Consider the following 10,447-nt stretch of genomic DNA (forward strand, 5'->3'; position numbering starts at 1 on the left):
AGAAATGATTTGATGACGCAAAAACCAACAACAATAAACCTGTGCGTTTACTGAAAACATAAAAGTTTGTTTCAACATTCACGTGTTCTAGCCGCACCACTGCTGCTGGAAGATTAGTGGCTCACCACAACATTCACGAGGTACAAGTCCATAAGTCATTCGTACTTGTACTTTAACACTTCAGTATTCATACATTTATCATTCGTTTTTCAGGCTATTCAAACATGTATCTGTTGCTTTTATAAGTGAACTAATTTGTGTTTCCGAACATTACACAGATTTTGACTTCCAACTCCCCTCGAATGTTTGTGTTATTTAATTTCAATTTAACAAGCAAGCAGTTCAAAATTCATCATCAATCAATATCATTTTATTTCAGTTTAACATGTAAACCTATATAACATAAGGAAAACAGTTACTAAGGTATTATATTACTACTTGCAAAATTGCCTTTAAAACTATATTTTATTATTTTCTTTCAGAGTTTATTTGCTATTCACCTTTTGATTCATGACATCATGATAGTAGAGTAATACACACATGGGTTGACCAAGGATGCTAAAGAAGCACCAGAAGATTATATTTCCAACCTAAAGTAAAACAAAACAAAAAAAAATCAGTTATTTTAACAGGCTAAACTACAGATTCAAGGAGAACGATTAAAACGGGTTCTAGATAGAAATAATGAGATACCATTGAGTTTTGGAACTTGTTCTGCAAGTAATTCGTGAGTAAGACCAAGGGCACCTGATCCACATAAATGATTGCAACTCTGGTTATTTAGGTAGATGATGAATATACTTCAATTTTAACTCGCTTACGTGTGAATGTGTCAATCGGGTCAAATAAAATAATTTAGTTAAAAGAAAAAAAGAAGATTACCTGAAACATGATCCCAATAAAAGCCCAAAATTTGAAAATGTGGCAGGGAACAGCAATACAAAGCTTAACAAAATATAACGTCACAATCAAATATTCAGTAAAAATAAACCGGTTCAGGGTAGATGCTTTTTAACTATATAAAAAAAAACAAAGACGAATATATACCTCATGGAACACAGCAGACATGAAAAACGCAACCAAGATGGCAGCACCCTGAAGCCAAGGGCCACAAACCAATTATTCACAAAAAAAAAAAAAAAAAAAAAAAATTGTGTCCTTTATCTTTAAACGTACTCGATGTTTGCAAACCCTTGCATATTATGTCCTTTAGCACTAACTCAGTTAATTTTTGTGGTTAAATCTAAACAAATGGACCCCACAGACGGTATTTTTGTGGTTAACTCTGACTAAATAGACCTCACATGAGAGTAAAATGACCAAAATACCCTCATGTGGGGTCCATTTGGTCATATTTAACCACAAAAAATTAACTGAGTTAGTGCTAAAGGACATAACTTGCAAGAGTTTGCAAACATCGAATACGCTTTCTGTAATTATTGAAGATAAAGGACACAGTTTGCAATAAGTGACATACATAAAGGACGATTTTTGTAATTTACTCTATTTTCAATAACTCTTTACCTTAGGTATCCCATTACGCAAGCATGGGAAGTAGAGATGCCGTACAATCCATTTATGAACAGGCTGCAAGAAATGAAACAAGTATATATTATATATACATACAGATATGTGTCTGTTACATAAAGGAAAAATATATAGCTATGTAGCACGGGGACTCCATTTATGTGGCCGTACCCGTCTCGGGTACTTGTCGGGGACGGAAACACCATGGGTACTCGTCGGGGACGTTTCCTAAACGTTTCCAATGTCGGGGACGTATCTGGTAGAAGTATCCAGCCCGTTTCCATTTATTTTTAGGGTTTTTACCCTTTAAAATTCCACAACCGGCCATTAAATAAATAGACCTATCATATTCGGCTTCTCTAATCTCTAAACTCTCAAGTCTCATCATCTCTAATTCTCTATCGATTGCCGATCTCTCACTAGATGAACCGGAATTGAAAATGATTTGATTATTGACAATTAATTACCTTTGGAAGATGTAGTATTTTTGGAATTTGTTTAATGTATTTTTATTTTTTTATAGTTTTTATTGCCGTACCCGTATCTTGGAATTTTGAGTTTTGCCGTTCCTCGTTCCCATATCGTCCCCGTACCCCTATCCCGTACCCGTTCCAGTGCTACTTAGATATATAGTATGTAATGAAGAAAAGTAGTATTAATACTGAACTTACCATATTCCATAGTCTCCAATACTAGAGCATCAACCATGGAGAAATCAAGCAAAGATAGCTGTATCAGCACGTAATTGTAGCGATACGAAGGAAGCATTATTTGAGTTATAATTATAATAATAGTAACAGATAACTACCTCTTCAATAGTTTGTGCATTCCACCAATCTTTATAAAACTCACGATCCCCAAAACGAAGAAGCTCAGCAAGTATATTCAACCTACATTACAGTAATGCATGAAACAAAGCTATAACTAGAATGACTAAAACAGCAAAGACTTACCAAAGGTGAAAAAAACAGTAGAACATACAGAGCCAAACGTATAAATTTGGAACTGAAAGCTTTAAAACACGTTCAATTGCGTATAAAATGTCGCCGTTCAATGGATGCTGAGAGTTTTGTACAATCGGATTGATATACTGTGGATAAGACGTACCATCTTAGTTTGAAATTATTATTATTATAGGGAAGCAAGGTTAAATAAAGGTGATATCCTTAAAAAAGGGCATACTCACTTGTTCAATGATGAATCCCATTAACCCTGTAAATATTATTAGCTTGATCAGTTGCCGTAACACCCAACCCTTTCGAATAAATGCAGTGCGGGGATAGCGTAACTACAATTAAAAAATGACTCATCATAATAACAACAGTAATAATAACACTAAGAATAATACAGGAATTCCCAATGCAGCGGAACTAAAATATGAACCATTGATTAATAAATTAAAGATTTAGATTTATTATGCATGTTCTCAGGTAACTTTAGTGTTTTGTGCGCGTGCGTGCGTGTGTGTGTGTGTCAAGACAAGAAGTATTAACCAATAGTAGAGTAGTGAAGGCTCGAGTGTTTTATACCTGGTAACACAAAGTAGGAGCAAGCAAGAAATAAACCAAGCTTTTGAAGTCAGCATCATAAAATAACTCTATATCTAAAGACTCGGACTCTGTCTCTCCCTAACAATAACACAATATGAAAGTAGATTAAAAAACTAACATATGATATAATTTCAGATTTATAAGGCAAAACAAGGTTGCTTTGTGATGAGAAAAAACCACCTATCATGTACCTTAAACAGTTTATTTTCAGAATTTCTAAAACTAAAAAAATTACCTTATCGGTTGAATTCACAAGGGACCGCATGTCATAACTAGTATGCACAAAAGATGTCAATTTTAACCAATTGATGCAAGCACACAGCATCAATGAAACACCTGATAGAACAACTGAATCAACCCTGCACAATTTAAAATAACCACATGAGAATGGTCCATGCCCATGGGAACAGATCAAGTTGGTTTTTATTTTGATGCTAACGGGTCAAACTCATAAAAGTCAGCAAAATATTAAAAAAAATGAGTTGAAAGGGTTAAAGACTTAAAGTAACCAGAAACATAGAACATTCTATTGTTTCAATCTTGGATAATAGTTTTTATAAATATTAGTTATCTATAAGGATGTAATATAAGGAAAAAAAAAGGAATGCACAAGCAATTGAGGGTGTATAAATAAACTCACCTCAGAATCATGAAAACCGGATATAAAATCGCAGTTGTAGTTACTATAACATGGAGAGTGATTACAACCTACAAGAGTAGAACAGATTATAATAATTTCAGTCAATTTAATATAGTTCCTCATAGCAATTTACTTACAGGGTCTGATATACGTTTTTTCCATGCCAATTTCTCAACAATGTAAGCAGCAAGAGGGAAGAACAGAAGAGAGACGCTGCGTAAAAAATCAGAAATCAGCTCTCCGTGTCAACTATTTCTTTTTTACTAAATGGAGTAATTATTTTGTTTACGTTTCTAGCAATGAAGACTAAAGAAAGAGTATTACCAGCACATCAGAAGGGGCCAATCTCTTAATGATCTTGAACTGAACCAAAAATTGGAATTGATCAATAATCCGTACTGTAAATATAATTTGGATAATGTTAGCAACAATATTGATGATTCATCTAAACATATAAGCTGATACCAAAATACAATCGTTAAAACAGCATAAGGCTTACCTTCATCAGATTCTCAATAATGAGCCTACCATTTACAGCAACAAGCACCACTATGCAAAGGTTAAAAAGGCCTGCATGACTCTGCCAATGGTTTCTAATTAGCCTTTCTTTACATGTCTTGAATAATTAGTAGTAAAAATACAATAATGAAATTGAATGAAAATGATAGGAATCGATATATGATAATTGCGATAAACTGAACTGAAATACAAATCGAAGATAAGCAATCACCGAAGTGATCCCAGGGCTACGCCCTCTCTCACTGCACAAACGCAGGAGCCCTAATCGATCTAACAAACTCAATCCTATCTCTAACATGCCTTATTCTCTATTACTTATACTACCCCCCATATTACACTTTAGCCCCTTAAGAATACCCTCATAGCTGATTCCCATCATTACTCCCCCCTTCAAAACAGTCTTGTCCTCAAGACTGGGATTGGCTGCGACGTCTGGCGGTCGAGGCTGCCCATGCACGACCCATAAATTCCATGTAGCCGAAAACGTCAATCGCGTTCCAATGAGAGGTCGGTGAGACAATGAATTCTTTCCCCTGTCAAATGGAGCTTTTCCTCTCTCACACAAGTCCAAATCGGAGAAAATCAGGCCCACAACCATTGTTTGCTCCACACTTTGGCCCAAATCTGGATAATCCAAATCCACAACTGTTTTCAGCTCCACATCGTGGCCCACCAGTGGTTCTGAGCCCAACATCCCTTGTAGGTTGTCCAATAGGAGTCCATTAACTCTATGCGACATCAAAAGGCCATCGCCAAGTGAGTTTTCTCCAGATTTGGACATGATATTCTTCAATTGAATGCATAAGGACGGAGAAGAAGGAAGAGACGGAGATCTGAACAAAGGATCTGCAGAACCGCCTGAAAAACTTGAATCCGAATGAATATTCCTCAGCAAATGGCCACGGTCGGCTGAAGCTTCTTCAAATCGGTCAGGAACAAACGTGTTTTCAGCAGTTGATAAGGCCCAATTAATACTCTCTGGCCTAGATTTGGAGCCACATCCAGTATGCAGTAACGATTTCCCCAAGCGTGCTTCAGATCTGGCGATGAACGCCTCCAATTGTGCTGAGAAAGAAGGTGGAGAAACTGTTACGTGTCAAAATAACTAGGGGCCTCAATGTAATTGTTCTATAGTGTAGGGGGTTATTGGTTAGTTAGTGGCTATATAGTTGGGTGTGTTGTAACAAATGGATCTATCGATGAATTGATAAGGGTTTTCCCTCTTCTTCTGTGTTTCCTTCCTTTCTTTTATCGATCTATCCTGATTACCAGTTTGATACATAACAATGGTATCAGAGCAATCATCCTCTTGACTTGTGGGTGGGTTAGGCAGCAATAATATCATTACAATCGTGAGTAATCCCTAGAATTAGGGATACAAAATCAGCATTCGTGATTTTGGTTTCTAGAATTGGGCAGCAACATCAAATTTCTTTGCATAAGAGATTTAGTGGAATCAAGGGTTCGATTCGACAAACAACAAATCCAATTTCAAATCAATTTCTTCAAGAACTGCACCATTTGAAGTATAAATCAGTTCTGGGTTTAAGTTCAGTAGCAAATCAACATGGAATTCGCATTGGAGAAGATTATGGCAACTAGCCAAGAAGGTACTGTTGAAGAATATTGCAATTCGTTTCAAATCTTATTCGATCAGGTTAAAAATCTGGAAGAAATGTCTGAATTCTACGCTATATACATATTCATCTGTGGTTTAGAACCTGGAATTAGGAAAATATTTGCTAAATGGCATCAATATAGTTGCACTAAGGTGAAAGATGTGATTTCATTGGCTTTAAAAATTGATTCTAATGGTCTGCAAGATTCTTTCTCTCCATTTGATTCTACTTCTTCTTTTTATAAAAAAGATTTGGAGTTTGATATTAAAATTACTCTTGATGAGTTGATGAAGGATAATGAGTTTTTTAGGAATGGAAAGATTCAAGAAATGATTGTAGATGATGTAACTGATGATAAAAATTTAGATATAAAAAATGAACAGGTGGTTGATGTTAAAGATTCAGTAGGTGTAAAGGATGTTAAAGATTCACTAGATGCCAAGGATGATGTTATTAGTGAATCAACCATGAAAGAATTTAAATACGGTGGGATAATTCGTCAAATTGATGAATATGAGAAGGAAGACTATAGGTTTGGGCGACTAATTCTTTGTGATCTTATATTAGAGCATTCAATTCTTTTTCGATTCTATGATATCGTCTTGTTTAGCAAATTGAGTGATGTTTTTCTGGATGGTTCCAGTAGCACTTTGAAGATATTCACAAATAAGATTCAAGTAAGAAAAAAAATGTACCGGTTGGTAGTGTTAAATAGGATAGATACCGGTTGGTTTTGTAAAATAGAAGCTAGGACTGGTGAGACTATTGGGTCCAAACTGGCTGTTGAACATATAGATAGAAACAAGGTCTGGGAGGTTGGTGATTATAATGAATGGAAGCCTAGGAAAAGTTTTAATTCAAGCTTAGAGATGTTGAGCATGTTTCCTTGGCATATAGATGCCCATTACTTGTATAAGGATCAAACCGGTTCTGTTGAATATGTTGCGTCTATACTTGGTATTCCAAAGAAACAGATGTTTTGCGTAGTCAAAGAAGTAGTTTCACTAACTGATAGTGGTGAATCAATTAGGACCAGCTGGATTACTTATATCTCAACTGACAACAGATATTACTCGTATAATGTTGGCCTGAACCATCAATTTTTGCTGCTACTGTGGGAAGATAGTATGGTTTTAATTGCATGTTGGATGTTGGGATACAACTACAACTTTGATATGAGATTAACAAATATAAAGTTCAATATGGGTCAATGGGTATTTGTGGGAAAAAGTTATATTGGAATAAACTACATGTTGAGAGATAGGCTGATCATGGGAACTTGTGTGTGTATGAAATGTTGTTGTCACTATATACATGTATGGACCCACTTAGAGAAGTTGCTGAATTGGCAATATGAGTTTCTTAAAAATAGAGTTTGGAAGCACACAAAGAATCATCTTGGTAACATTAAGGACTTTGCTTTATATTGCACAACTGGGATATTGATGACTAAGAATTCTTTTCTTGGTACAATGCTGGAACAAATATGCTACTGGTCATACTTGGGATTTGCACTTGGTTTTATGAAGGAATATCATGATGTTCCACAAGACTTGTCATATTTGGGATTTGATAGTTTTATGCCTAACTATGAAAAAGAACAAATTAGGCATGTTATGGAGTCAAATTATGGCTACTGTGGAACAAGGTTTAGTCAGGATGGTGACAATTCAACAAAAGATTTTTATCTTTTTCCAACAAAACATGAAGTTGAGCAAGAGTTTGGTGGTCAAACATTCTCTTTTGTTTTTGACACTTTTGATTAATGGGTTGGGTTGTTATTTTGTACTTTTGAGGTCAAAAGTCTTATAGGAGGGAAGTATTGTTACGTGTCAAAATAACTAGGGGCCTCAATGTAATTGTTCTATAGTGTAGGGGGTTATTGGTTAGTTAGTGGCTATATAGTTGGGTGTGTTGTAACAAATGGATCTATCGATGAATTGATAAGGGTTTTCCCTCTTCTTCTGTGTTTCCTTCCTTTCTTTTATCGATCTATCCTGATTACCAGTTTGATACATAACAGAAACAGAACCTGAAGACGAGTCTGGAAATTGTGAAATCGATCTGGAATTAGATCTCGAATCCTGATGGTGCATCCAATTGAGAACCACCTTTCGAAACTCCCTGGATTCAACAAGTTCTTCTTCTAACAATTTCAAAGAGGTTTTGATTTTAGCAACATCACCTTGAAGTTGTTTGATCTGCTGTTCCTGAGCATCCAATCGATAGGTTTGAACTAGGGTTTCCATGATAGAATGAAACGGCAGGACACAGATCCAAAAATTGGATCAGAGGTGAAATTGTGACCGGAATTTGATGGAATTGAAGCAGCGAAGAGAGGCAGGCAAGCAGATTGAAACACAGAGCCGAAAATGGAAGATAGATCGGAAATTGAAGATGAAGGAGAGCAGAGTAGGCAGGTCGGACCAATGATAGGAATCGATATATGATAATTGCGATAAACTGAACTGAAATACAAATCGAAGATAAGCAATCACCGAAGTGATCCCAGGGCTACGCCCTCTCTCACTGCACAAACGCAGGAGCCCTAATCGATCTAACAAACTCAATCCTATCTCTAACATGCCTTATTCTCTATTACTTATACTACCCCCCATATTACACTTTAGCCCCTTAAGAATACCCTCATAGCTGACTCTGCCAATGGTTTCTAATTAGCCTTTCTTTACATGTCTTGAATAATTAGTAGTAAAAATACAATAATGAAATTGAATGAAAACAAGGAGAAACAAAAAATGAATTGGATTCTAAAAGTTTCATGGGTAGGTACGCAGCCGCCAGGGTCCATGACCCCTCTCTTAAAGTTCCATTTTGAATCCACCAGAAGACATCAAGTGAGCTTCGTTTCAACTACATTATAGGCGTCTTTCACGTAATACAAATGGTGCTTCACACTAAAAGACCAATAATAACATATGCTAGGTTAAATTTCAACTTATCATGTTTACTTCCTCTTTTAACCTTCTGATCTGATAAGCCGAATCATCCAACTTTGTGCATTGATCGCCTTACACGGGTAGTCATACTACGGACCTAATATGGTCAATACTATCACCCACACACAGACTTTTGTCCAAACTATCTGTCTTTCATCATGTGTGAACCTCACAAGTTTGTATCATCTAACCAAATCAACTTTTGTTATTATACCCCCATTGACTTTCTCAAATTCCACTAGCAAAACTCTGTAGTTACTGCAAATTGTACTCATGGAGCCTAGGCCTAGCCATTGCTAATCAAACTAGTGACATATCATTGCACAAGCATATCTACTATAGAAATATTTTTTTACTGATTAATTAAAAAAGATATCTAAATGATTTTGTATTGCTACTCTTCCATATAATCTATGAGCTATGAGCCAAGCATTCTTCCATTCCTTTCAGTTCTAAGTCAAAAACAAATAGTTACTCTCAAACAAACTATATGCATTTTGTAGTTGTTAAAACAACTTAACTGAATCAGGTTTACCGAATACCACTCGAGTTATATCTAATTATTCTAAAACATATCTAGAATTGACCACTGAACAGCAAAACAAACTACCAGAAACAGAGTTAGAGAATAATAATTGGCAACTAAACAATAAACAAACAAATACTTAATAATATTAAAGAAGCAAAGCACAACCTGCTTGAAGATAGCATCGGAGCTAAGCGGAGACTCTTTAATTCTACGATGCGCTGGAGAAGAAGCACGATACGCATATTGCAACAGACTCGTTTTATCTCTTCTCTGATCTGTCTTCTGTTTATTTTCCTGTGTTGTTTGAGTTTCATCACCAGCTCGGATCCGTTCATTTTCATCGAAACCGTTAGTCAAACTCTCACCTTCTTCTTCAGACGAGTTCGTTCGAGAAGACGATGAAGAATCATACAAACCGTCTCCGATTCCGAATCCGGCATCAGGCTTCACGCTCCTCCGCCGTCTTATCTCGCCGCGTATGGCGGTGGAGTCTCCGATATCTGACGTATCTAGTAACGCCATTATTATTAACAAGAAGAAGTTGCTTCTTCAAATGAAGAGTATAAAAACAGCGATATGAATTGAATAGAATCAATTTGATGTTGGACTGCGGGAGAGATTAGGCGGCTTATTGGATTATTTGGAAATCGTATCTCTATGTATGTATGTATGTATACAACGGTGAGGTATCCGGAGTGCGCGTTTTTATAAATAATTTTCTTTTTGAAGATTATTATTATTAACTGATAAAAAATAATGATTGGTTTTGTACCGACTACCGAATATACTTCTCAACTACGGATTAGAGAAGACGGCACTTTGATTTTATTTGTGGTTATCTTAAACATGTTTGACTTTTTTTTTAAACTAGTATCATTACAAGCATATTATGTAGGTTAATACCTTGAATTGAGAATTTCATAAACAGGAAGTTTACCCGAGGTTTCGATTAATTTCTATTTTGATTGAGTATAGCAGCCGAGAGAAGATGGTTGTTGAAAATCTTCTTTAGAATATACCTTATAGGGTATATGTGAAGATCCCACCAGATCTTTGTCTTTGGAATGGGTCCAAGAGTGCAGGAATCTTGCTGCATTTATAGAAAA

At 35.9% G+C, this 10,447-nt stretch overlaps 2 protein-coding genes across 3 annotated transcripts; both read right to left on the reverse strand.

Annotated features, from left to right (window-relative positions):
• Positions 1 to 339: 339 nt before the first annotated feature.
• LOC110886978 (diacylglycerol O-acyltransferase 1A) lies at positions 340 to 10,020 on the reverse strand. 2 transcript variants are annotated; one of them, XR_002563090.2, is made up of 16 exons: positions 9,507 to 10,020; positions 4,217 to 4,297; positions 4,042 to 4,115; positions 3,855 to 3,930; positions 3,718 to 3,785; positions 3,313 to 3,436; positions 3,057 to 3,155; positions 2,714 to 2,815; positions 2,481 to 2,617; positions 2,336 to 2,417; positions 2,199 to 2,256; positions 1,525 to 1,587; positions 1,048 to 1,095; positions 883 to 945; positions 694 to 747; positions 340 to 590 (listed from the first exon to the last, which is right to left on the reverse strand). XR_002563090.2 is itself a non-coding variant. In XM_022134868.2 (16 exons), exons 1-16 carry the CDS (start codon positions 9,861 to 9,863, stop codon positions 486 to 488), a joined length of 1,554 nt encoding a protein of 517 aa, XP_021990560.1. In that variant the 5' UTR covers positions 9,864 to 10,017; the 3' UTR covers positions 340 to 485. The 2 variants fall into 2 exon arrangements, 1 of the variants encoding a protein (XP_021990560.1); XM_022134868.2 differs by having other exon boundaries at positions 2,199 to 2,219; positions 9,507 to 10,017.
• On the reverse strand, positions 4,380 to 8,504 carry LOC110886979. Its single transcript, XM_022134869.2, has 2 exons — positions 7,882 to 8,504; positions 4,380 to 5,322 (listed from the first exon to the last, which is right to left on the reverse strand). The coding sequence occupies exons 1-2, from the start codon at positions 8,102 to 8,104 to the stop codon at positions 4,538 to 4,540; spliced, it is 1,008 nt and encodes a 335-aa protein (XP_021990561.1). The 5' UTR covers positions 8,105 to 8,504; the 3' UTR covers positions 4,380 to 4,537.
• Positions 10,021 to 10,447: the final 427 nt, after the last annotated feature.

Source organism: Helianthus annuus, chromosome 10, assembly GCF_002127325.2.
Source record: "Helianthus annuus cultivar XRQ/B chromosome 10, HanXRQr2.0-SUNRISE, whole genome shotgun sequence".
Classification (NCBI taxonomy): Eukaryota; Viridiplantae; Streptophyta; class Magnoliopsida; order Asterales; family Asteraceae; genus Helianthus; species Helianthus annuus.